Source organism: Sapajus apella, unplaced genomic scaffold, assembly GCF_009761245.1.
Source record: "Sapajus apella isolate SASKATOON/1434 unplaced genomic scaffold, GSC_monkey_1.0 scaffold15, whole genome shotgun sequence".
NCBI lineage: Eukaryota > Metazoa > Chordata > Mammalia > Primates > Cebidae > Sapajus > Sapajus apella.
The window spans coordinates 12,843,756-12,871,575 of NW_022436955.1; the positions used below are offsets into that span (position 1 = coordinate 12,843,756).

At 40.9% G+C, this 27,820-nt stretch overlaps 1 protein-coding gene, 1 long non-coding RNA gene and 1 other non-coding gene across 3 annotated transcripts in view; 2 read left to right on the forward strand and 1 right to left on the reverse strand.

The window, feature by feature from the left end:
• Nucleotides 1-27,820, forward strand: part of SNTB2 (syntrophin beta 2) — a 124,584-nt gene that overhangs the window by 69,623 nt on the left and 27,141 nt on the right. The window contains exons 3-4 of the mRNA XM_032284298.1: nt 6,510-6,720; nt 18,433-18,575. Of these exons, the coding sequence (XP_032140189.1) occupies nt 6,510-6,720; nt 18,433-18,575 (354 nt within the window). The remainder of the gene's footprint in view (nt 1-6,509; nt 6,721-18,432; nt 18,576-27,820) is intronic.
• Nucleotides 11,709-11,815, reverse strand: LOC116555885. Its single transcript, XR_004270728.1, has one exon. It is a non-coding gene; the product is annotated as a U6 spliceosomal RNA (small nuclear RNA).
• LOC116555576 lies at nt 11,782-12,835 on the forward strand. The gene is made up of 2 exons (XR_004270586.1): nt 11,782-12,425; nt 12,570-12,835. It is a non-coding gene; the product is annotated as an uncharacterized LOC116555576 (long non-coding RNA).

Sequence of the window (27,820 nt, forward strand, 5' to 3'; positions counted from 1 at the left end):
CGTCTCAAAAAAATAAATAAATAAATAATAAATAAATAAAGAAACTGTCAGACTTTATTCTTTCTTCCAAAGTAATTATGCCATTTTATGTTTCCACCAATATATGACAGTTTTCATTGCTCCACATTCTCACCAACATTGATGGTGTCAGTCTTTTTTTTTGAGATGAAATTTCGTTCTGTCACCAAGCTGGAGTTCAGTGGTGTGATGTCGGCTCATTGCAACCTCCGCCTCCCAAGTTAAAGTGATTCTTCTGCCTGGGCCTCCTTAGTAGCTGGGACTACAGGCATGTGCTACCATGCCTGACTAATTTTTTGTATTTTTCATAGAGGTGGGGTTTCACCATGTTAGCCAGGATGGTCTCAATCTCCTGATTTTGTGATCCACCCACCTGGGCCTCCTAAAGTGCTGGGATTACAGGTGTGAGCCACCGCTCCCAGCCTGTCAGTCTTTTTAATATTTGCCTTTCTGGTGAGTGTGTAGTGGAATCTTTTTGTGGCTTATCCTTCATTCTTAACTAAAGCCTTCACTTTCCAAACCAGAAATGTGTTTGATATTAGAGGGAAATATCCTTTTTTTCTGCTTTACTACTTTGAGTTGGTTCCATAGAGCTGAGAAAAAGTGTTCATGATCAGAAAGAGTAAGTACAGGGGAAGAGGAAGTTTTCTTAACTTCCTCTACCTTGAGTTTTCAAGACCTCACTTGATGCATCTGGTAATTATTGTTTATTTTTATTTTTATTTGTTTGTTTGTTTATTTGAGACGGAGCCTTGCTCTGTTGCCAGGCTGGAGTGCGGTGGCAAGATCTCGGCTCGCCGCAACCTTCGCCCCACCTCCCCAGGTTCAAGTAATTCTCCTGCTTCAGCCTTCCGAGTAGCTGGGACTACAGGCGCGTGCCACCATGCCCAGCTAATTTTTTTGCAGTTTTAATGGAGACAGGGTTTCACCAAGTTGGCTAGGATGGTCTCGATCACTTGACCTCACGATCCGCCCGTCTCAACCTCCCAGAGTGCTGGGATTACAGGCGTGAGCCACTCCTCCTGGCCAAATCTGTTAATCATAAGCATTTCATTCTGGAAAGCAAACACTTAGTAAATAATGATGAAGTCCAGGAAGAGAACATGAGCCCCTTCCTTAGTAATCAGTGTTGTGGACAGTGTGAACTTTAGGAAGAAAAAGGTGTTCTTAAACACTCCTCTTCAGAAATGTAAATTCATGTTCTTTGCATTGGTTCACAGTTCCTCAGTCATCTTCACATTGGCTATTTTCCATGTACAAGGTAAATTTTGGCTTTATAATGCATAAAATTATGTGATTATTACTAAGTTTAACACATAAGTTATATCAAAGACTTTGCTAAACTGGAGAAATAAAGCTGGACTTACAGAATCCTGTGTACCTAAACGTTGATTTGATTCATCTCATCAAAATGTTAATTGCATTTCTCAGGAAATCCTCAGGGGTTTGACAAGAGGCCAAAACTTTACACATTATAACTGTCTCCTCTTCTCCCTTGTGGGGCCGAATGATTACTGGCAGACTGCCTCCATATTTTTATTAGCAAAGTTTTCGTTAGAATTTTCTTTTAAAATAGCAGTAGCCTTTACAAATTACTTTGTTCCCTTTGTCAGTTTTAATGGTTTCTTCAAAGATCTTCTAGGTTTGGATCCTAGACTCATCAGTCTTATATTGGAGTTTGTTTTCTGTTTCTTCTAATTTAATTTTCCCATTTCACAATCCCTTTTCTAGAAAAATCACAGAATTTTTCTTTTCATTAAAAAACTGGTGAACTGGCCGGGCACGGTGGCTCACGCCTGTAATCCTAGCACTTTGGGAGGCCAAGGTGGGTGGATCACCTGAGGTCAGGAGTTCAAGACCAGCCTGGCCATCATGGTGAAACCCCATCTTTTTTAAAAATTAAAAACAAAAAACAAAAAACTGGTGAACTGTCAGTGGGAAATAACTTACTGTCTATTCTCATCTTTTTTCAGCCCGGTGGTCCTAGTATCTACTTGTGTTTAACATGGCTTAGTTTGATTTTATAACAGATTTATTTTCCATTCTTCTAGTTATTAATTACTAGAATCTCTGACATCAGGATTTTCAGAACATAGACTGTGTCAAGGGAGAAATGTCTGAGAGATTGTCCTAGGAATTGTATGATGTGTAAAAACTTTCAGAAGGTGAACATTCTGTGCCTCGAGAAGGATAAACTGATTCCTATCTTTAGTGCTAAGTAGGTCAGTAGGAGGAGTGAAGGAAATTTCTGGTCAAGGTTTTGCGGCTGAACTTCTAGCATGTGCTTAAAAGATGTTATACTGCTTACAGTGTCAAAGCAACTAGATGGAAATAAATAGTCCCTCTAGAAAATAGCCTGATATATGATCTGAACTAAGGACATCATTACCCCCACAACCCAGTTTGGTGGAATGAGAGTGATTCTGAATCTTTTGCTAGAATGAAGGTGGGGCAGTCACTGGCCACTGGGTGTGGGGAATGCTGACAGGGTTTCAGCCAGCCTCTTTATACCATGCAGAGTAAAGCTGCATGCTTTACTGTCACTTCCAGAGGTAACTGGTACCACTGCTTTCCGGCCACTTAGGGATTCTCCAACATGGATTGGCTGGGATGTGACTCTCCACTTTTCTTAAGTCGGCTTTTTCTTAAGTCATTTAACTCCTCTATCTGTTTACTAGCTTCCAAACTTTTGTTGTAGTCACTTCTTTCCTGTTCTCCTTGGATTTGTAACATTATACTTAAAAAAAAAAAAAAATTCCCCTTTGCATTGGAACCGAACAAAAAAATCCCCTTTACGTTTCATGGTGACTTCTTACATACAACCCCAAAAGCACAATCCATAAAGAAAAATTGACAAGTTGAACATCTTTAAAATTTAAAACTTAAGCTCTGCAAAAGACACTTAAGAGAATGAAAAGACAAGCCACACATTGGGAAAACAATCTTTACAAAGTACATATCCAATAAAGGACTGGTATCCCAGATATACAAAGGAGCCAAGCACGGTGGCTCATGCCTGTAATCCTAGCACTTCAGGAGGCCAAGGCAGGAGGGTCACTTGAGCCCAGGAGTTCAAGACCAGCCTGGCAACACAGTGAAACCTCATCTCTACAAAACATTTTTTTATTTTTTATAATTTTTTTTTTTTTTGAGACGGAGTTTCACTCTTGTTACCCAGGCTGGAGTGCAATGGCACGATCTCGGCTCACCGCAACCTCCACCTCCTGGGTTCAGGCAATTCTCCTGCCGCAGCCTCCTGAGTAGCTGGGATTACAGGCACGCGCCACCATGCCCAGCTAATGTTTTGTATTTTTAGTAGAGACGGGGTTTCACCATGTTGACCAGGATGGTCTCGATCTCTTGACCTCGTGATCCACCGGCCTCGGCCTCCCAAAGTGCTGGGATTACAGGCTTGAGCCACCGCGCCCGGCCCAAAACATTTTTTTTAAAAAAGTAGTTGGGAGCTGGGTGCGGTGGTTCACACCTGTAATCCCAGCACTTTGGGAGGCCGAGGTGGGCAGATCACAAGGTCAGCAGTCTGAGACCAGCCTGACCAATATGGTGAAACCCCGTCTCTACTAAAAATATAAAAATTAGCCGGGTGTGGTGGCACACGCCTGTAGTCTCAGCTACTCGGGAGGCTGAGGCAGAAGAATCACTTGAACTTGGGAGGCAGAGGTTGCACTAAGTTGAGATTTCAGCCTGAGTGACAGAGCGAGATTCTGCCTCAAAAAAAAAAAAAAAAAAAAAAAAAGTAGTTGGGTGTGGTGGTGTACACTTGTAGTCCCAGCTAACTGGGAGGCTGAGGTGGGAGGAGCACTCAAGACCTGTGTGGTTGAGGCTGCAGTGGGCTCTTAGGATGGAAGAATTCCTGCCCAGTAATCTGTGAATCTGTGTCCCTACTGATGACTTCTGTGTAGTCTCTCATTCTTCTTGGGTTCAATTAAATCTCACCAGGCCATTTTTCTCTTTATTGTAACTAATCTCACATCCTACCATAAAATTATTTTATTGTTACTTACTTACTTATTTATTTATTGAGGTGGGGTCTCACTTGGTCATCTGGCTGAGGTTGCAGTGAGCCAAGATTGTGCCACTGCACTCCAGCCTGGGTAACAGAGTGAGACTCTGTCTCAAAAAAAAAAAAAAGTTGCTGGGCACGGTGGCTCACACCTGTAATCCCAGCATTTTAGGAGGCTAAGGCGGGCAGATCACCTGAGGTTCAGAGTTCGAGACCAGCCTGACCAATATGGTGAAACCCTGTCTCTTTAAAAAAAAAAAAAAGTTACCAATTAATATCCAGACTTAACCTACTATTAAAGGCCCTCTAAATTCTGGAACGAAGCTACCTCTCATTATATTTAGCTATAGGATAGGAAATCAAATGAAGACCTCATCAGAACTGTATCTAAATCAAAAGCAAATAGCTTAAAACTTGGTATCCAAAGATTTTCCTCTGAGTAATACGAATTTTCAAATACGGACTTTTCTTAAGCATTTTTGCTGTTTACAACTCTTATTTTATGCCTCATATTTTCTAGAACTTTTGTCCTATTTTGCTGTTACCGTAGAATTTTGACAGCATATGAAAGATGGATAGACTGGTAGGTAGGCCTGGAAGTAGCTAGATGATCTGTTTTTTTTTTTCATCACTCTATCACTAATACCAATGCCTAACACAATATTTGGCATGTAGTAGGTGCTCAATAGATGTTTATTTAAGAAAGGATAGACCAACTAGAATTCAAATGAAAATGATTATTTGCAATACAAAATATGATAGAATATTTAGAATTTTTGCTTGTTTTGTTTTGGTTTTTTTATTTCTGAGTATTTGGAATTATAAAGGGTTTAGAAACTGACAAAAGAGCTTCAAAGCAGAAATTCTAGTGTACATGTAAATTGCTTATCTTTTTGACAAGTGGCATAGAATCTGATGATAATGCTTTAAGGCAGCAAAAACTGTCTTCAGAAAATAATGTAAAGAAAACTTACTGGCAGTTTGTCAATTTGTAGCCTACCATGAAAAACCTCCTAATGGCTGATATTTTTTTTTTTCATTGTAAAAGATATGTGTTCACAGCAGAGTATATATGTTAGTCATTTATTTATTTGACTTTTAAAATTCATCGTCACAATAACTGAAAAGATATGTGTTCACAGCAGAGTATATATGTTAGTCATTTATTTATTTGACTTTTAAAATTCATCTTCACAATAACTGATTAAAACACAAAACAATATTCAGTAGATTGCTTTAAAAAGAATTTGTTTACTGTATATTTAAAATATTTTAGCTGTTTTCTAAAGGTTACTTTGGAAATATAGATTGTTCTTGGTGAGCATTAACTAATGCAGAACAGTATAGTGTTGATCTCTTAACTATTTTTCTACCATAACTTATTGAATGATTAATCGTATAAAATTATCCAAACACAGTTTCAAATTTTCATAAAGAGTAATAATCTTCTGCTATTTTCTTTATCTTTTCTTTTTTTTTTTTTTAGACAGAGTCTTGCTCTGTCATCCAAGCTGGAATGCAGTGGCATTATTTTGGCTCACTGCAACCTTGGACTCCTGGGTTCAAGTGATTCTCCTGCCTCAGCCTCCCGAGTAGCTGGGATTACAGGCATGTAATCCCATGCCCAGCTAATTTTTGTATTTTTAGTTGAGACGGGGTTTCACCATGTTGGCCAGACTGGTCTCAAACTTCTGTCCTCGGGTGATCCGCCTAACTCGGCTTCCCAAAGTGCTGGGATTACAGGTGTGAGCCACCATGCCTGGGCGCTAATTTTCTGTTCATTTATTTCACATAATGTAAATTTCAGTGTATCATTTGGCAGTAGGTATTTTTAACCTGTCACTACTTTATACTAGAATTTCCTAAATGTTTAAAAGAATATCAGTTCCTTTACAGTGTGCCTATGTGGTTCGGCAAGCATGCTTTTCATTTCTTAGACATAGAAATTAAGGCAAAGTATCTACTATAGGCTCTATAGTGGGTTCCCTAATTGTAGCTTATTACATTAACACTGAAGCAACAGATCCAGCAGTTGGTCTTTCTTTTTAAAATTTTTTCTCAGGTTCAGTAACTAGCCCAAGTTGGTCTTTCTGAATTTTTTCTTTTTTTGAGATGGAGTCTTGCTCTGTTGCCCAGGCTAGACTGCAGTGGCGCGATCTCTGGGATTACAGGTGCACGCCACCATGCCCAGCTAATTTTTTTGTATTTTTAGTAGAGATGGGGTTTCACCATGTTAGCCAGGCTGGTCTCAAACTCCTGACCTCAGGCAATTCTCCTGCCTCAGCCTCCCAAAGTGCTGGGATTAGAGGCGTGAGCCACCGTGCCTGGCCAAGAAAGTGTCTTTATTTGAGTATACAGATTTATTTGAAGAATGCAAAATTAATACAGATTTGCAGTTATGTAGTTTAAACCTGGCAGGTTTGGTGACTTGTGTCCTAGCTCACTTTTTGTTTTTTCTTTTTCCACACAGATTGATAGAGCTACATTCTCCTGATAGCAGGAACACGTTGATCCTACGCTGCAAAGATACGGCCACAGCACACTCCTGGTTCGTAGCTATCCACACCAACATAATGGCTCTCCTCCCACAGGTATTGGCTGAACTCAACGCCATGCTTGGGGCAACCAGTGCAGCAGGAGGCAGTAAAGAGGTCAAGCATATTGCCTGGCTGGCAGAACAGGTAGGCTACAAGGCAGGGCAGAGTCTCATCTGGCTCCTGTTCAGAGCCAGGATGGTTCCTCATTTTGTGTATTTGTAATATTTATCATGCAGTTAGGTCCTGGATATCTAGCTTGGAGATCTTTTGTTTTACAGTCTTTTGTTTCATCTCCTTTTTTCTATTTCTACCTTTTGGCTATTTGTAGCTAATTATCAACGCAACCAGAAGTAGCTGACATGCTAATCATTATCATATAGTAACTAAAAAGAAGTTCTTATTACCATCTCTATCCTTAGTGACAGGGGATAATTTTCATGATTTTAGATCAGGGTCTTCTAACTTTTTCTGTAAAGGACAAGATAGCATCATAACCACTTGACTCTGCTGTTGTAGCAAGACAGTAGTCATTGGCAGTAGGAAAATGAATGAGTGTGGCTGTGTTTCAGTAAAACTTTATTTACAAAAACAAGAAACTGGTGGTTGGCTGGATGTGGCCCCAGGGTCATAGTTTCTCAACCCTTGTTCTAGTCTATTGGAAGAGCTTCTAGGGACAGCAGGCTGTGGTTAATTCCCCTGCTCTGGGAAAAGTATAAAATATACAAAATATTTTACAAGGCATTAGACAGAGGTACAGTTGTCTTCCATAACTGAAAAATGAAAAAAAGAGAAACAAGAAAGCCTGAGTAGATGTTGAGTGAGAGGAAAAGAAGATCTTGAAAACCCAAGTTGGCCAGGCGCGGTGGCTCATGCGTGTAATCCCAGCACTTTGGGAGGCGGAGGTGGGTGGATCACGAGGTTGAGAGATCGAGACCATACTGGCCAACATGGTGAAACCCTGTCTCTACTAAAAAATACAAAAAAATTAGCTGGGCGTGGTGGCATGCGCCTGTAGTCCCAGCTACTCGGGAGGCTGAGGCAGGAGAATTGCTTGAACCCAGGAGGCGGAGATTGCAGTGAGCTGAGACTGTGCCACTGCATTCCAGCCTAGCGACAGAGCAAGACCCCCTCTCAAAAAAAAAAAAAAAAAAACTCAAGTTATTTTAGATCCCAGGTTTGACAAAAGGAGAGTAAAAGTGTGTGCAAAGGAGCAGGGAGTGGACTAAATAACTGCTCCCAAATACAGCAGAATCGGCATAGGAAGGATTTTGTTCATTTTTAATTTCTTTTTTTAAATATAGTTTCCCATTGGTTCCTGCCTTCCACCACAACACAGGTCTGATTTTTTTTTTTTTTTTTTTAAGTTGAGGTTGGTGTAATTTATTTGGAGAGGATATTGTGCCCAACAGAGTTCTGATTTGGTTGGTCTGTGGTGGTACCTGATGTCTTGTTTGGTACCAAGTAATTGTGGTAATTGAAGGGCCAATTTTGGTCACCAGCAAGAGTAATTTTTTTTTATTTTCGTTTTTTGGTACCTCTCAACTTTTTATGAACAATTCAAATAAAATTATAATAAATGAGAATGTAATATTAATACAGTGATCATTTCTGTCAAGTATAAAGTAACTAAAGAATAAATGAATGAAAGTCATGATATAAGTTCTTATGACTGAAAATTTTAACATTTTAGTTGTGTTTATCATTGTTTCTACATATTGTATGCAGTCGAAAAACTGAATTAAATAATAATTGTTCTATGATTTTGGCATTGTTCAGAATCCTCATGATTCTAAAAAGGTAACACATTCATATGGTTGAAAAATCAGACAAAAAGTTAATGGGTGAAAAGTCTTGCCCTCATTCCTGTTACCCATCCACCTGGGATGCCCTTTGCCCTGGAAAGGTAACAACTCTTATTACTTTCTATTTAATCTTTTGAGAGTTCCTTTTTTCTTTTCCTTTTTTTTTTTTTTTTTTTGAGACAGCGTCTTGCTCTGTCGCCAGTCTGGAACGCAGTGGCGTGATTTCGGCTCACTGCAAACTCCGCCTCCTGGGTTCAAGAGATTCTCCTGCCTTAGCCTCCAGAGTAGCTGGGACTACAGGCGTGCGCCACCACACCCAGCTAATTTTTGTATTTTTAGTAGAGACGGGGTTTCATCATGTTGGCCAGGATGGTCTCAATCTCTTGACCTTGTGATCCACCCACCACAGCCTCCCAAAGTGCTGGGTTTACAGGCTTAAGCCACCATGCCCGGCCTTGAGAGTTTCTTTATGCACATAAAAAGAAAATATGAGGCAGGGTATGGTGGGTCATACCTGTAAAAACAACGCTTTGGGATGCTAAGGTGGGAGGATTGCTTGAGGCCAGGAGTTTGAGACCAACCTGGGCAACATGGTAAAACCCCATCTCTACAAAAAATAAAAAAAAGTAGCTGGGTGTGGTAGCATGCACCTGTGTCCTTTCACACATGGACTGTCCAAATTCTTTGGCTCCTGTGTCCAGGTAGATCAGATAAGGATATCAACATTGTTTGCATATATTTGGTTCTTAAGTTTCTGAGTTTCTAATAGTAAATAGTAAAACTTCAGTTAGTAAAGGATTTATCCAAAAGTTCACATCAGTTTCTAAGTTTGGATGGTGAGAGTTCAGAGGATAGGGGATATTCCTTTTTTTTTTTTTTTTTTTTGGAGATGGAGTCTTGCTCTGTTGCCTAGGCTAGAGTGCAGTGGTGCAATCTCAGCTCACTGCAACTTCTGCTTCCCGGGTTCAAGCAATTCTCCTGCCTCAGCCTCCCGAGTAGCTGGGATTACAGGCACACGCCACCACACCTGGCTAATTTTTGTATTTTTATTAGAGATGGGGGTTTTACCATGTTGGACAAGCTGGTCTTAAACTCCTGACCTCAAGAGATCCGCCTGCCTCGGCCTCCCAAAGTACTGGAATTACAGGCATGAGGCACTATGCACAGCCCAATACTCAGTAATTTTTTTCTTTTGTACATGCATACACACAAAAAACAAGCAAATAAGTCCCTAGTTATAAAATATTGTCCAAGTAGCCAGTTGTGGTGGTTCATGCCTCCCAGTATTTTGAGAGGCTGAGCCAGGAAGATCATGTGAGTCCAGGAGTTCGAGACCAGTCTGGGCAACATAGCAAGACCCTCAAACCCTGTCTCTACTAAAAATACAAAAATAAGCCAAGTGTGGTGGCGGGCACCTCTAATCCCAGCTACTCAGTAGGCTGAGGCAGAGAATTGCTTAAACCTGGGAAGCAGAGGTTGCAGGGAGTGGAGATTGTGCCACTGCACTCCAACCTGGGCTACAGAGCGAGACTCCGTCTCAAAAAAAAAAAAAAAAAAAAAAAGTACCACTGCACTAATTCAAATTGCTGCTTTTTTTCTTTTCTTTCTTCCTTTTTTTTTTTTTTCAGACAGAGTTTTGCTCTTTCATCCAGGCTGGAGTGAAGTGGTATGATCTCGGCCCACTGCAGCCTCCACCCCACCCTGCCCCTCTGGGTTCAAGCAGTTGTCCTGCCTCAGCCTCCCAAGTAGCTGAGATTACAGGCGTCCACCACCATGCCCTGCTAATTTTTGTATTTTTTGTAGAAACAGGGTTTCACCATGTTGGCCTGGCTGGTCTCAAACTCCTGATTGGCCTTTAATGTATTTTGAAATATATGTGTTTTTTTGGTTTTTTTTTTTTTTTGAGATGAGGTCTCACTTTGTCACCCAGCTGGAGTGTAGTGGTGTATTCTCAGCTCATTTCAACCTCTGCCTCTCGAGTTCAAGAGATTTTCCTGCCTCAGCCTCCTGAGTAGCTGAGATTACAGGCACACGCCACCACTCCCAGCTAATTTTTGGATTTTTAGTAGAGATGGGGTTTCACCATGTTGACCAGGCTGGTGTCAAATTCCTCACATCAGGTGGTCTGCCCACCTCAGCCTCCCAAAGTGCTGGGATTACAGGCATGAGCTACTGTGCCTGGCCTTTAATATATTTTGAAATATAGTTTTATTTATTTATTTATTATAATTTTTTTAAAGATGGAGTTTCACCATTTTGGTCAGGCTGATCTTGGACTCCCAACCTCAGGTGATCCACCCACCTTGGCCTCCAAAGTGCTTGGATTACAGGCATGAGCCACTATGCCCAGCCATAGTTTTTTTTTATTTTGAGATGAAGCCTCACTCTGTTGCCCAGGCTGGAGTGTAGTGGTGCAGTCTTGGCTCATTTCCACCTCTGCCTCCCGAGTTCAAGCAATTCCCCTGCCTCAGCCTCCCAGGTAGCTGGGATTATAGGCACACGCCACCATGCTCAGCTAATTTTTGTATTTTTAGTAGAGATTGGGTTTCACCATGTTGGCTAGGCTGGTATCAAATTCCTGACCTCAGGTGATCTGCCCACATCAGCCTCCCAAAGCGCTGGGGTTACGGGTATGAGCTACTAGCCCAGCCAATATGTTATCTTTAACTATAGTCACCATACTACGCAAAAGATTACCAGAATTTATTCATCCTATTTAATTGAAACTTTGTACAATTTGACCAGCATCTCCACTTTCCACATCTACCCCTTACCCCAGCCTCTGGGAACCACCATTCTACTCTTCACATTTTTTTTTTCTTTTTTTTTTGAGACAGGGTCACATTCTTTCACTTGGGCTGGAATGCAGTGGTATAATCATGGCTCACTACAGTCTCAACCTCCTGGGCTCAAGCAGTATTCCCACTTCAGCCTCCTGAATCGCTAAGACTACAGGCACGTACCATCACACCATTTTATTTTTAAATTTTTTTTTTTTTTTGGGACGGAGTTTCGCTCTTGTTACCCAGGCTGGAGTGCAATGGCGCGATCTCGGCTCACCGCAACCTCCGCCTCCTGGGTTCAGGCAATTCTCCTGCCTCAGCCTCCTGAGTAGCTGGGATTACAGGCACGCGCCACCATGCCCAGCTAATTTTTTGTATTTTTAGAAGAGACAAGGTTTCATCATGTTGGTCAGGCTGGTCTTGAACTCTTGTGATTTACCTCAAGTGATTTACCCCCCAGTCTACCCAAAGTGCTGAGATTACAGGCATGAGCCACCACTCCTGGCCCCGTATATTCTTTTTTCTTTTTTATATTTTTCTTTTTTTATTAAATATGGAACGCTTCACAAATTTGCGTGTCATCCTTGCACAGGGTCCTCGCTAATCTTCTCTGTATCGTTCCAATTTTAGTATATGTGCTGCTGAAGTGAGTACCCAGTATATTCTTAAAAGGAAATTTTTTTGAGTCCACCAAATGGAGGACATGTATTATCTATTAAATGAATTTTTTAAAGCATTTGAGTAGTTTTTTTAACTTTGTATGCCAAGACTTTTTTATTTTAGTGATATTTACATAATAAATGTAATTTTAATCACTTAAGTTCTTCCATCACTGAAATATGTGCTTTTCCTTATCCTTAGGCATCTTGAATTATCTGATGTTGAGGGACCTCCTGAAATGATTTTATTTTTTTCTTCGTTTTTTCTTACTCAGTTTTGGCTCACTGGAATGCTATGGCCTGATTAAGGCTGTCAAAAGGAGAATTCTCCCTTTAATTTTCACTTGCTTCTACTTCAGTTTCTTGTACTGGTTCAGGAACTTTCTTTTTTTCTTTCTTCTTTGGAGGCTCACGTTCTCCAAGCATATTTTTCAGACAGGTATAACTTAGTTGTTCACTTTTCTCACAAACATAACACTTAGATTCATGAAAGTAGTCCTGCCTTTGGGTGAACTCAGCTACTCTTCTGTTGTCAACAGTGATCCTTGCTTTTATCGCTTTACCAAGTAACTGTTGTTAATTGCCCTGATACCGTTTTGTACAAAGTCTTTATTTATTTATTTTTAAAGACGGGGTTTCACCGTGTTGGTCAGGTTGGTCTTGAACTCCCAACCTCAGGTGATCCGCCCGCCTTGTCCTCCAAAGTGCTTAGATTACAGGCGTGAGCCACCACGCCTGGCTGTGCAAAGTCTTTTATCCAAAAATAAAATAAATGCAACCTCTTTACTCTTCCTGGTATCTTTATATTTTATTACAGTAATCTTTACAACTTTGCCACGCTTGGAAAATATCCAGTATAAGTTATTAACTGTCAGGGAACAGGCAAATTGGATACATGCTCTGTGCTTTTACTTGGAGCCAACTCACCACTCATGTCTTCAGGGGGGCAGACCCAAGAGACCAGAAGAGCTAGAGCCCTCGGCTTAGCTGGAGCTTAAAAAAAAAGAAAAGAAAAGCCAAAGGCCGGTACTGGGTACGGTAGCTCACGCCTGTAATCCCAGCTTTTAGGAGGAACACTTGAGCCCACTCAGGAATTGAAGACCTACCTGGGTAACAAAGTGATACCCCCATCTTTTTTTTTTTTTTTTTTTAACCCCAAACCACATTGAATGGGGTGAGATCCCATCTCTACAAAAATTTAAAACTTAGGTAAAAGTGATGGTGGGCACCTGTGGTTCCTGATGTTTGGGAGACTGAGGTGGGAGAATCACTTGATCCCAGGAGATCTAGGCTATGGTGAGTCTCATGAGCCTGCAGTGCCTGCAGTGAGTGTTCATGCTACTGCTCTGTCTTTGTTTGTTTGTTTGTTTTTCGAGATGGAGTCTCGCTCTGTAGCCCAGGCTGGACTGCAGTGGTGTGATCTTGCCTCACTGCAACCTCTGCCTCCCGGGTTCAAGCAGTTCCCCTACCTTAGCCTCTCAAGCAGCTGGGATTACAGACACGAGCCACCATGCCTTGCTAACTTTTGTATTTTTTAGTAGAGACGGGTTTTCGCCATGTTAGCCAGCCTGGTCTTGAACTCCTGACCTTGTGATTCACCTGCCTCAGCCTCCCAAAGTGCTGGGATTACAGGCATGAGCCTGTAATGCTGGTTCATGCTACTGCTCTTTAGCCTGTGGAACAGAGTAAGACGCTGTCTCAAATAAATAAATAAATAATTGAATGAACAAATGAATGAATGAATGAAAAACCAAGAAAAGGTTTATTTTAATAGTTACTACTTTATCCCTGTTAGCTCTCAAAGTGCATAAAGACTCAAATTAGAATCATATATATTCATTCAGGATTAGTGTAATTAGTTTTTTACCTTTTGCTCACCATTTTTTATTGTAATAATAAAGGAACAGAGTTCATTGCCTGTCAAAAAGGGATTAAGGGATTAGTGGAATGAATAATAATTTTTATTATTTTTTTCATCTTTAGTGCTATCCACCTCTGTTTATTAGAAATAAAATTTGGAGAAAGCTGCAGTTTGGCCAGGTTTATGTATATGTGGATGTTCAAACACAGGCAAACCAAGCCCTAACATTCGTATCCCTTTTGTCTCTGGCCAGAAACTCAATAATGGGATCCCCAAGGCTGCTTGTGCGGATACCATAACCAAAATCACATACAGCCGGGAGAGGTGACTCACGCCTGTAATCCCAGCACTTTGGGAGGCCGAGGTGGGTGGATCACGAGGTGAGGAGATCGAGTCCATCCTGGCCAACATGGTGCAACACCGTCTCTATTAAAAATACAAAAAAATTAGCTGGCCATGGTGGCTTGTGCCTGTAATCCCGGCTACTTGGAAGGCTGAGGTGGGAGAGTTGCTTGAACCAGGGAGTCGGAGGTGGCAGTGAGCCGAGATCGTGCCTCTGCACTCCAGCCTGGTGACCACAGAGCGAGACTCCATCTCAAAAAAAAAAAATTTTTTTTTTTTTTTTAAACACATGCTATGTATAGCAGACAGCATTTGACTTCACTGAAAGCAAACAGTATCCTTAAAATTTAAGGCAAGGCCAGGCATAGTGGTGGCTCACACCTGTAATCCCAGCACTCTGGGAGGCTGAGGTGGGTGGATCACCTGAGGTCAGGAGTTCAAGACTAGCCTGGCCAACATGGCAAAACTCTATCTCTACTAAAAATACAAAATTAGCTGGGCATGGTGGTGGCCTATAATCCCAGCTACTCGGGAGGCTGAGGCAGGAGAATCGCTTGAACCTGGGAGGTGGAGGTTGCAGTGAGCCGAGTTGGCACCACTGCACTGCAGCCTGGATAACAGAGTGAGATTCCATTTCAAAAAAAAAGTTAAGGCAAATAGGCAATCAGAATGATTAAATTGAGGTTTCATTTTTTTTTTTTTCCCCAATGGTAAATAGAAGAGGGAAAAGAGACTCTCTAAAAGCTAAGGACTTGAAAAAGCTAAAAGAGTAAACACTTTTGGCCAACTGCGGTGGCTCACATCTGTAATTCCAGCACTTTGGGAGGCCGAGGCAGGCAGATCACCTGAGGTCGGGAGTTCAAGACCAGCCTTAACAATATGGGGAAACCTCTTCTCTACTGAAAATACAAAATTAGCTGGGCGTAGTGGCGCATGCCTGTGATCCCAGCGGCTTGGGAGGATGAGGCAGGAGAATCGCTTGAAAAGCCGGGAGGCGGAAGTTGCCGGGAGCTGAGATCGCTCCATTGCAGTCCATCCTGGGCCCCAAGAGCGAAACTCCGTCTCAGGAAACAAACCAAAAAAAAAGAGTAAACGCATGTAAAAACTTGTTAAACACAAAGTTCTCTTACATATTTCTTTTTTTAGTGCGGAGGGCGGGGGGCGAGGCGGGGGCGGGGAACGGAATCTTGCTCTTGTTGCCCAGGCTGGAGTGGACTGGCGCCATCTCGGTTTACCGCAAACTCTGCCCCCTAGGTTCAAGTGATTCTCCTGCCTCAGCCTCCCCAGTAGCTGGGATTACAGGCACCCGCCACCAAGCCCAGCTAATTTTTTGTATTTTTAGCTAGTCTCAAACTCCTGACCTCAGGCGATCCACCCACCTCGGCCTCCCAAAGTGCAGGGATTATAGGCGTGAACCACTGCACCCAGCCAAAAAGTTCTCTTTCTTGAAATTGGACATTGCTTCTAATGGTATTAGCATTTTTCCTTTAGGGCTCAAAATACCTTCTTTGGGAAGAAATACATTTAATTTAGGTTTTCCAAATGCATATACTCTGGTCTAGCCTTCAGAATCTCTTTCTTGTAACTTAAGGGGAAAAATTATTTATTTGTTTATTTTATTTTATTTTATTTTTGGAACAGGGTCTCCCCATGTTGCCCAGGCTGGAATACAGTGGTACAATTTCAGCTCACTGCAACCTCCAACTACTGGACTCAAGCAATCCTCCCACCTCAGCCCCCTGAGTCGCTGGGACCACAGATGCATATCATCATGCCTGGCTGATATTTGTATTTTTTGTAGAGATGGGGTTTTACCATGTTGCCCAGGCTCAAGTGATCTACCCACCTGGGCTTCCCGAAATGTCAGGATTACAGGTGTGAGCCACTGCACCCACCCAGGAAAAAAATTTATTTTTAATCAGTTTATCACCAGGCACGGTGGCTCATGCCTGTAATCCCAGAACTTTGGGAGGCCAAGGCGGGCAGATCAAAATGTCAGGAGTTCGAGACCAGCCTGACCAACATGGTGAAACCCCGACTCTAGTAAAAATACAAAAATTAGCTGGATGTGGTGGTTTGTGCTTGTAATCCCAGCTACTCAGAAGGCTGAGGCAGGAGAATTGCTTGAAACCTGGAGGTGGCGGTTGCAGCGAGCTGAGATCACACCACTGCACTCCAGCCTGGCCGACAGTCGAGCAAGACTCCGTCTCAAAAAAAAAAAAAAAAAAAAAAAAAAAAGTTTATTTTAACCGTTTGGGAAGACAGCGTTTTATATTATGTAACCTACTGAAATGCTATCTAATAATCTTGGGGGCAAAGACGTAGTAGTGAAGATAAACTAGAAATCCCTTTGGGGTATCTGTGATCCAAAAATGTATGATTCTAAGAGAACCCCTTTAGAGCTGATACCATCCTTCCAGACATTGCAGAGTTAACCATAGACTAATATAGAGTCTTAGAAAACTTGGGTTCACTGATAAGAAATGTGTAATTATTTCTACAATATTTTGCTTGAATTCTCAGAGTTAGGTTTTGTTTTTTGTTCTTTTCAGCACATGGTAGACCACTAGTCCCTTCAAATTCATTTCCCACTTTTGGAATCTAGCTCGTGGCTCTGCCTAGGAGAAAAGAGTCCCAGTGATAGATGTTATAGCACAGAACCAAACCACTCAGGCCACTTTCAGATGATAGATGTAAGGTTCTCTGTCATGTCCAAATTACCTTCAGAAGTCTTTAAAGAAAACACGTGAAAAGGGCTCTGAAGGCAATGCTATAAGAGACAATGATTTGTCAACTTGAATTCTCCTTGAAGCTTTCAGTGATGCTGAGCTGAAGGATCAGTGTTAAAATACAGTGTTGTTAAACAGTCCTTGCTCAAAGGTCTCCTGAGGAGGGAAAAGTTTTGGTGATGACAGGGCTTTTCCTGAATATTGTCTTGGGCTTTTTGGCCTTGGATCCTAGACAATATGGATAATAGTAGTTGTTCCCCTGCAGTTTAAAACCTTTTCAGAGATAACCGAGCATTATGTGAGTAAATGCAATGGTACCTTCTAAGCTGAAACATAAACTTCTAAAATATAGTGGAGAACCCTTTGAAAATAATTTGTTTTCTTACCTGCTAAGTTCTGGGTTAATAAAAGTTTTTTTTAAAAGAAAAAATAAAAGTATTTTCTAAAATACAACATAGTGAATTGTGATCAGCATTTTAAAAAATATGATAGACAGGTTGGGCTCGATTGCTCACGCTTGTAATCCCAGCACTTCGGGAGGCCGAGGCAGGCAGATCACAAGATCAGGAGATAGAGACCATCCTGGCCAACATGGTGAAACCCCATGTCTACTAAAAATACAAAAATTAGCTGGGCATGGGTGGCACAAGCCTGTAGTCCCTGCTACTCAGGAGGCTGAGGCAGGAGAATCACTTGAACCTAGGAGGCAGAGGTTGCAGTGAGTGGAGATCACACCACTGCACTCCAGCCTGGCAAAAGAGCAAGACTCCATTTAAAAAAAAAAAAAAAAGATGTTAACAGATTACATTGCACAAAATAAGAGAGTTGTGTTGTTTGGAAAATACTTTATTCAACTATGTATGTGTATATTCGGTTGCAGTGTAACCTGTATTTCTTATTGTAAGTCTTCATCAAAAACTGGTATTTAGATTATACAGACTTATTTGGTAGTAGGAGTTTCTGTCCTATGTTTAGAAGATATTATACATCAAATCACACACCGCATGTTCTCACTCATAGGTGGGTGTTGAACAATGTGGGCACAGGGAGGAGAGCACTACACACTGGGATCTGTTGGGGGCAAATAGGGGAGGGACAGCAGGGGGTGAGGAGTTGGGGAGAGATAGCATGGGGAGAAATGCCAGATATAGGTGATGGGGAGGAAGGCAGCAAATCACACTGCCATGTGAGTACTTATGAAACAATCTTGCATGTTCTTCACATGTACCCCAAAACCTAAAATGCAATTTAAAAAAAATTTTAAAAAAGAAGATATTACACATCAGACTTTCTGAAATCTATTATTTAGAACATATTTAATTGGAATTGGCAATATTGGCCAGGCGTGTGGCTGATTCCTATAATCCCAGCACTTTGGGAAGCTGAGTGAGATCCTGTCTGAAAAAAGAAAAAAAAAGAATTGGCAATATTTAGTTATTATGGAATGGGGAAAACCTATGTTGTATCACTAGATAATGTCTATAATACACACACCACTTCATATCTCCCACTGGAGAATCCCTACCATTGTAAACCTAGTGAGATGTTTCCTGTATGTCTAGTCTGTCAGGTTGGGGAAACAAAATGGAGACCTATTGTGGTAGGCCATCACTGAAGGAACTTTTACAAAGACATATCATTATGCTAAGCCCTGATTTCTGAATTTTTCCATTGTAACAGGCAAAACTAGATGGTGGAAGACAGCAATGGAGACCTGTCCTCATGGCTGTGACTGAGAAGGATTTGCTGCTCTATGACTGTATGCCATGGACAAGAGATGCCTGGGCATCACCATGTCACAGCTACCCACTTGTTGCCACAAGGTAAGTAAGACTAAAGATAAGGAAGTAAAATATTTATCCTACTCTAAGTCTACAAAATAATTTTAAAGTGAATTCCGTTATCCTAGATGCCTAAAAGAGCATTTAAGTAGCTGATATAGTTGATGCAGACAACAATTTTTTCTTATACAACCTTATTGATCATTTTGCAGGTCCTAGCTCAGAATAAATTGTTTTTGTCATGAGTATTTTTTGTGTGTACCTTTCATGTTGTCAAAGGAATTTCCTAACTGTTTTTTTCAAGACTTGCTTAGTCATGAAGATTATAGGGTTTTTTTTTCTTTATTTTATTGGCTGTGACTAGAAAACCACTGAAATTGTGGCAGCCTTTTGACTGAGTGATGAAATCATTTAAACCAGAATGTGGTATTGTGGATAAACCACACAACTCAGCCAAAATATTCTTCAACTTCTCTTTCTAATGTAAGAATACATTATTTTGATTCTACGAAATAAACATTGATTTGACCTGAAGCCACAGATTGTTTCTAGCATTCCAGATGTAGAGGGTTAAAAGGAAAAAAGAATAGAGAATTTTAGACTTGGGAGCCAAGATGTCTTATGGGATAATAACTTGGAAACTAGAAAATATATTCAAATTCAAATTTTTTTAGACTTACAAAAGAATCAGGTGTTGATATAACTCAAAAACTACACATTAAAGAAGAGCGTCATGGTAAAGGATTTGGTAGTCAAAAGAGCTAAATGATGAAACTATATCCCAGTGTGGATTTCCTGCTTTGAGGAGACAAAGATTCATGTAAGGCAGAGTATTCTCTGCATTACAGGAAACTTTCACTTTAAAAGATTGCCTTTAACTTGTCACATATATTATTCTTCCCTTATATATATTATTCTTTTTATAAAAAATATAATTTTCACATAGCCTTCCAGTAGTATCTCTGTAATTTAGAGCTGGAGCTCCAAGATTACAGAATGAGATAAAGGATTTGCTGAGCCTCAGTATTAGGGAGGTGTGCCCTCATTAATTCCTTTAGGACAGAATAGTCCTACAGAAATACTGAATTTAACTATCAGTTTCTTTTTTAAAAAAATAAAATATACACTATTCTTTGTTGTAAATTTCCTATATCTGGTTTTTAAAATCCCCACTAAATTAAAACTCCTTTAAGTCCAGAACTATGACTTAGTCCTCTCAGCACTTCCCACAATGCTTTGCTCAATAAATCTTAGTTGAATTAAATTCTTTACTTACTTCCCACAATGTTTTGCTCAATAAATCTTAGTTGAATTAAATTCTTTACTTAAGTTACAGTTTCCTCTGTCATGGTTACATTAGGAACTTGACAGTAATCCTACAAAAACATATGACCATGTCTTAGTAATTATAATTAGAGCAATTAAATTTATATTTTCCAAAGATTTAGAGTTTAGGAATATGACTGTGGAGCTCTCTTATCTTTAAATTTTGAAGAGGCAGCTTACACTTTGGTTCTGATCATAGAATACAAGGAGGGTAGCTTTTTTTGTTTGTTTGTTTGTTTTTTGTTTTTTGAGACAGAGTCTCACGCTGTCACCAGGCTGGAGTGCAGTCGTGCAATCTTGGCTCATGGCAACCTCCGCCTCCTGGGTGCAAGTGATTCTCCAGCTTCAGCCTCCCTAGCAGCTGGAACTATAGGCGCTCTACCATGCCTAGCTAATTTTTTGTATTTTTAGTAGAGTCAGGGTTTACACCATGTTGGCCAGGATGGTCTTAATCTGTTGACCTCATGATCTGCCTGCCTCGGCCTCCAAAAGTGCTGGGATTACAGGCATGAGCCACTGTGCCCAGCCTTTATTCTTATTTAAAATGTGTGCAACTGGAAGCGTGAAGCAGAAGTTTACCACATCCCATAGACGAGCTTTTGTTCAATACTACAAATTAAAATGCTATGAGCAAACCATTTCTTGGCTATAGAGTAGATTAGGCGTGAACCACCAAGCACTTTGATACTAAAGAAGAAGATGGGGGGTATGTGTACTATCAGTGGCATTAATTTGCAAGTAGGGAAAAGATATAGACAAGATTTAAGAGCTAAAACTATAAAACCCATAGAATAAAATATAGGAGTAGATCTTTATGACTTTGGGTTACGCAGAACCTTCTCAGATATGGTACCAAAAGCACAGTTAACAAGAGAAAAAGGCCAGGCGTGGTGGCTCACACCTGTAATCCCAGCACTTTTGGAAGCCAAGGCGGGCAGATCACGAGGTCAAGAGATCGAGACCATCCTGGCCAACATGGTGAAACCCCTTCTCTACTAAAAATACAAAAATTAGCCGGACGTGGTGGCACGTGCCTGTGGTCCCAGCTACTCGGGAGGCTGAGGTGGAAGAATCACTTGAACCCAGGAGGTGGAGGTTGCAGTAAGCAGTGATTGCCCCACTGCACTCCAGCCTGCCAACAGAGCAAGACTCCGTCTCAAAACAAGAGAAAAAATAGATAAATTGGACTTGAAGAAACTTAAAAGCTTTGTGCTTCAAATGTCACCATCAAGAAAGTGAAAAAATAACTCACAGAATGGGAGAAAGTGTTTGAAAATCATATATCTGATGGAACTTATATCTAGAATATATAAAGATTTCTTGACCGGGCATGGTGGCCCAAATCTGTAATCCCAGCACTTTGGGAGGCTGAGGTGATCTGATCACCTGAGGTCAGGAGTTCAAGACCAGCCCGGCCAACATGGTGAAACCCTATCTCTACCAAAAATACAAAAATTAGCCAGTGTGGTGTCATGCACCTGTAATCCCAGCTACTTGGGAGGCTGAGGCAGGAGGATTGCTTGGATATGGGAGCCAGAGGTTGCTGTGAGCTGAGATTGTACCACTGCATTCCAGCCTGGGTGACAGAGTGAGACTCCATCTCAAAAATAATAATAATAATAATTCTTACTAGTCAGTAATGAAAAATGGGGCTGGGCGCGGTGGCTCATGCCTGTAATCTCAGCACTTTGGGACGCCAAGGCGAGTGGGTCACCTGAGGTCAGGGGTTCGAGACCAGCCCGGCCAACATGGTGAAACCCCGTTCCTACTAAAAATACAAAAATTAGCTAGGTGTGGTGGCATGACCTGTAATCCCAGCTACTCAGAAGGCTGAGGCAGGAGAATCGCTTGAACCCAGGAGGCAGAGGTTGCAGTGTGCAGTGAAACAAGACCTCACCACTGCACTCCAGCCTGGGCAATGGAGCAAGACTCCATCTCAAAAAAAAAAGGGGGGGGAAAATGGTATGAATAGATATTTGTCCAAAGATATATGAATGGCCAGTAAGAACATGAAAAGATGTTCAGCATTCCTTAACATAGTATCAGGGAAATGCAAATCAAAACCACAATGAGATACTATTTCCCAACCACTGGGATGGTTATAATTAAAAAGACAGATGAAATAAAAAGTGTGAACAACGATGTGGAGAAAATGGACTCTTTATACATTGCTGGTGAGAATGTAAAATATATACTTGCTGTGTCAGGCAGTCTGGCAGTTTCTCAAAAGCTAAATATAGTCACCCTATGACCCACAGTTCCATTCCTAAGTTGTGCCCAAGAGTAATGGAAACTTATGTCCACGTCAAAACTTATATATGACTGTTCAAAACAGCATTATTCACAATAGCCAGAAAGTGGAAACAACCCAAGTGTCCATCAGCTGATGAATGGATAAACAAAATGTGACATATCCACGCAGTGGAATACTATTCTGCAGTTAAAAACAATAATGGGCCGGGCTTAGTGGCTCATGCTTGTAATCCCAGCACTTTGAGAGGCTGAGGCAGGCAGATCACGAGGTCAGAAGTTCAAGACCATCCTGGCCAACATGGTGAAACCTCGTCTCTATTAAAAATACACAAAAATTAGCTGGATGTGGTGGCACATGCCTGTAGTCCCAGCTACTCAGGAGGCTGAGGCAGGAGAACCTCTTGAACCTAGGAGGCAGAGGTTGCGTTGAGCCGAGTTCACGCCACTCCACTGCAGCCTGGTGACAGAGCAAGACTCTGTCTCCAAAAACAAAAAAAAAAATAATAATGTTCTGATAGATACTAAAATGTAGATGAATCTTGAAAACATTGTGCTAAGTGAAAGAAGCCAGACACAAACAACTACATACTGTATTATTCCATTTATATGAAAAGTTGAGGATAGGCAAATCCAGGATAGACAGAAAGTAGATTAGTGGTTGCCAGGGGGAGGGGCCAGTAGGGAATGACTGCTAATGTGTATAGAATTTCTCTTTGGGATGACGACAGTCTGCTAAAATTGAATGTGGTGATGGTTGAAAATTCTGAATATACTGAAGACCATTGTACTTCAAGGGGTAAATTGTATGGTGTGTGAATTATATTTTAACAATTCAATTATTTCAATAAAATAATTAAACCCAACAAGATTTAAAAGAGAGACTAAGACTGACTCATAATAAACTGAGTTTTATTCTAAGTAAGTGGTAACATGCTACTGAACCTTTCTGTGCCACAGATTTTAGGGTGCATTTTTAAGTGTACCCTAATGAGATAGGGTGAGTGTGAGTATTAAATGAGTTGATACTAATAAACTTCCTAGAATGGTGCCTGACACATTGTAACTGCTCAAGTGTTAGCTGCTTTAATTATAATACTTATTATTAAATGAAAATATGTCCAAGAAGAATTATTTGTAAAAGTATAATACTTAGTTTAATTTGGTGATTGTTAAAAGAAGAGCACTTAGCTGGGTGCCATGGCACGTGCCTATAATCCCAGCTTCTTGGGAGGTTGGAAGGGTCACTTAGGTCCAGAAGTTCAAGACCAGCCTGGGCAACATAATGAGACCTCTGGTCTCAAAAAAATTGAAAGAAAAGAAAAAGGAGCAGTTCTTGATCTGCCACCAATTTTTACAGATAGTCAAAGTTTCATATTAAATGTAAAGAATTCAAACATGCTCATTTATGCCAATTGAACTCACTATTAATTAAATGGGTGGGTCTTATAGAGCTTCCTAGGCTGTCTTCCTTCCTCTCTTTTTTCTTCCCCTTCCCTTTCCTTCCTTTTCCTTTCCCTTTTCTTTTCTTTTCTCCCCTCTTCTCTCCCTCCTTCCTTCTCTTTTTTTCTTTCTGACAAACTCTCACTCTGTTTTCCAGTCTAGAGTGTGCAGAGGCAGGATCACAGCTCACTATAACCTTAAACCCCTGGGCTCAAACTATCCTCCCACCTCAGCCCCTTCAGTAGCTAGGACCATAGGCATGAGCCACTATGCCAGGCTAATTTTTTTTTAGAGATGAGGTCTTGCTGTGTTGCCCAGTCTGGTCTCAAACTCCTGGGCTCAAACAATTCTCATGCCTCAGCCTCCCAAAGTTCTGAGATTACAGGTGTGAGCCACCATCCCACTTCATGTTGTTTCTTAATAAGTTTAATTAATGTAACAACAGGGATTCTTTACTCCTTGTTCAGGAAGTACTAGTGGATTAGGATAAAAAATGGCAGATAAAAGGTTTAGTTTTTCCATGTGGCCCTGTTGGCCAGGTAGAATTGGTTGAAGTCACTGCCCAGTAGAATTAAGTGGGGCTTAATCATCCTCTACCAAACAGAGCAGGGTAAAGGGTAGCCCTGAGAGAGACCAGAGGATGAAACTAGACCAGGAAGTATCCTATAGAGGAAGGCAAGGCCAGAAAGTGTTTTTAATGTAGGGGAGAGTGTTTGAGATTTAAATGAGTAATGAGAAAGGGCTGAATGTTTAATTTTCCCAATTCTATTTTTAATACTTTGGACCATGCTCTTATGAGTGGATGAGACAGAATAAAAAAAGATTGCATAAACATATAGGTAAGGAAAAGAAATAAAGGACCTTGATTATAAAAAAAAAAAAAAAAAAAAACCCTGAAAAATTATAAGTTGATTGTAGTTCAAAATCAAATAACATCCTTAGAGTAATGTTAATTAACTGTTAGCTGCCATTTATATTGGATTGGACATTTACAGATTCTTCGAAACCAAAGTATGTTTGTTTTTTGTTTTTTGTTTTTTTAAGATGGAATCTCGCTTTGTTTCCCAGGCTGGAGTGCAGTGACGCAATCTCAGCTCACTGCAACCTCCGCCTCCCGAGTTCAAGCGATTCTCCTGCCTCAGCCTCCTGAGTAGCTAGGACTACAGGTGCATGCCACTACACCCAGTTAATTTTTCTATTTTTAGTAAAGACGGGGTTTCACCTTATTGGCCAGTCTGGTCTTGAACTCCTGGCCTCGTGATCCACCCACCTCAGCCTCCCAAAGTGCTGGGATTACAGGCGTTTGAGCCACCATTCCCGGCCCAAAGCATGGGTTTTAATAGTTCAGGCCAATGAAGAGTTAAGTAAAGCATGAAAATGATAAATGAAGAGGATTTTTATTTTACACATTTCTTGAGATTAAAGCCAGGCACACAACACAGGTAGAAAGGCACAGGTTTTATAGGTGCTCTGGATTTTTCAGAATATGGATTTTGTTGTCTTTTCCTATAAACTTTCTTTGGAAGAGAAAAAGATTTCAAAAAGAAGAAAAGCATGCTGACTTTAGAATGTGGAATATTGAGTAGTGTTGTGCTTATGGGATTTGTGGGGCAAAAAAAAAAAAAAGCTGCCAAAACGCCTTTGCATGAGCTCATCTGGTCTCTCCACAAAATGGGGGCCTTTTAGCAGTGTTCCCAACCAACCGCTGCTCAGCAAGAGTCCAGCATCTGGTTTGCATTAGATTCCCTTTGCCAAATATTTCATAATCAAATCTGTAGGAAAAAATTCTCTTAGACTTTATATTTTTTAATGTCTGTTTTGAGATTAGCAATAGAACTGAATATGATAGAATATCTGTTGCTTTCCCCAACACTTTGTCTTACTTGGATCATATGTGGAGTAATTTTGAAATGTATTTAACTCTTTCTGAGGTACCTAATGTTTAATTTGCATGTTGGTTTAATGGGAATCAGCTCAGTAAAGCAGTTCTCAAAGTATACTTCATGGACCTCTGGGAATCCCCTTTTCAGGGGCCCTGTGAGTCCAAAGCTATTTTCATAGTAATACTAAAATGTCATTTGCTTTTTTTTTTCCATATTATTGACATTTGCACTGAGGGTGGGTAAAATTGCTGGCACCTTCGCATGAATCAAGGCAGTTGGCACCAAACTGTGTTGGGAATAATTGTATCTGTCCCCACATGGATTTGCAGAGGGGAAAAAAATGCCAGTTTAACTTATGTCTCTGCTGAAATAGTAAAAATTATTAATTTTATTTAATCTTGACCCATGAGTATTCATCTTTTTGACATTCTGTGTGATGAAATGGGAAGTGCTCATGGAGCACTTCTACTACATACTGAAGAATGACTGTTGTCTCAAGGAAAAGCACACATGTGAATTCTCAGCTGAATTCCACGCTTTTTCATGATTACATCATTTTTTAATTGAAAGAATGACTGATTGACAAACACGTTTAGTCAGATTTGGGTATTTGTCAGATATTTTCTCCAAAATCACCAAAATTAGTCTGTCACTTAAGGAAAACACTGATACTATTTGTTGCCAATGATAAAATTGTAGCTTTCAAGCAAAAATTAGAATTCTGGAAAACTCATATCTGCTACCGTGAACTTGACAGCTTCCCAGTACTTGCTTTTCTGATGAGATTAGTGTTAATATCAAATGCGATTTTTTTCATCTTTTGTAGAGAATCTTTTTTTCTTTTTTTTTTTTTTTTTTTTTTTTGAGACGGGGTTTTACTCATGTTACCCAGGCTAGAGTGCAATGGCGCGATCTCGGCTCACCGCAACCTCCGCCTCCTGGGTTCAGGCAATTCTCCTGCCTCAGCCTCCTGAGTAGCTGGGATTACAGGCACGCGCCACCATGCCCAGCTAATTTTTTGTATTTTTAGTAGAGACGGGGTTTCACCGTGTTGACCAGGATGGTCTCGATCTCTTGACCTCGTGATCCACCCGCCTCGGCCTCCCAAAGTGCTGGGATTACAGGCTTGAGCCACCGCGCCCGGCGAGAATCATTTTTAACACTTGGAAAATCTGTGTAACTCAGGGATCAAATACGTTTCCAAATAAATGATATATGGTGTTCCAAAATCATGCATGCATAAAAAAGATCCATTGAAATTGCAAGGGAAACCAGTTGATTTTTAATGCAACATGATATGGAAACTATCGACAAGATTTCAGATTCCACATTGCAATTAATCTTTACGAAACCACTTGTTGAGTTTTGGTTCTGTGGACGGAAGGCTATCTACATGATCTGAATGGGCTATTCAAATAATCTTCCCTTTTCCAACTACATATCTATGTGAGGCTATGACTGCATACTATAATAAAATGCTGAAGCAGCTGTCAAAAATTCAGCTATTTTTAAGCTAGACATTAAAGAGATTTTATTTGTCCTTGATATACATTCCTCACCAAATTTTTTAAAATCCTTATAAATGAGATAGCATTTTTTTCTGTTATACTGACCTACATTTTTTAAGACAGATTTTCACTCTTGTTGCCCAGGCTGGAGTGCAGTGGCATGATCTCAGCTCACTGCAACCTTTGCCTCCTGGGTTCAAGCAATTCTCCTGCTTCAGCCTCCCGAGTAGCTGGGATTACAGGCATGTGCCACCATGCCTGGCTAATTTTGTATTTGCAGTAGAGACAAGGTTTCCCCACGTTGATCAGGCTGGTCTCCAACTCCCAACCTCAGGTGATCCACCCACCTTGGCCTTCCAAAGTGCTAGGATTATAGGTGTGAGCCACCTCGCCTGGCCAATACTTCTTTAAAATAGGTAGAATATAAGAAGTGAGGCCAGGAGTGGTGACTCAATACTGTAATCCCTGCACTTTGGGAGGCTCAATGAGGCACATGGATCACTTCAGCCCAGGGGTTCAAGATCAGCCTTGGCAACATAATGAGACCTTGTCTCTACACAAAATACAGAAGTGAGCCAAACTTAGCGGGATGTGTCTGTTGTGCCAACTACTTGGGAGGCTGAGGTGGGAGGATCGCTTAAGCCCAGGAGTTCAAGATAAGCCTAGGCAACATAATGAGACCACATCTCTACACAAAATATAAAAATGAGCTGGATGTGGTGGTGCACGCCTGTAGTGCCAGCTACTCAGGAGGCTGAGATGGGAGGATTGCTTGAGCCGGGTAGATGGAGGTTGTTGTGAGCCAACACTGTGCCACTGTACTCCAGCCTGGGGGACAGAGCAAAACCCTGTCTCAAAATGAAAAAAAAAGAAAAAG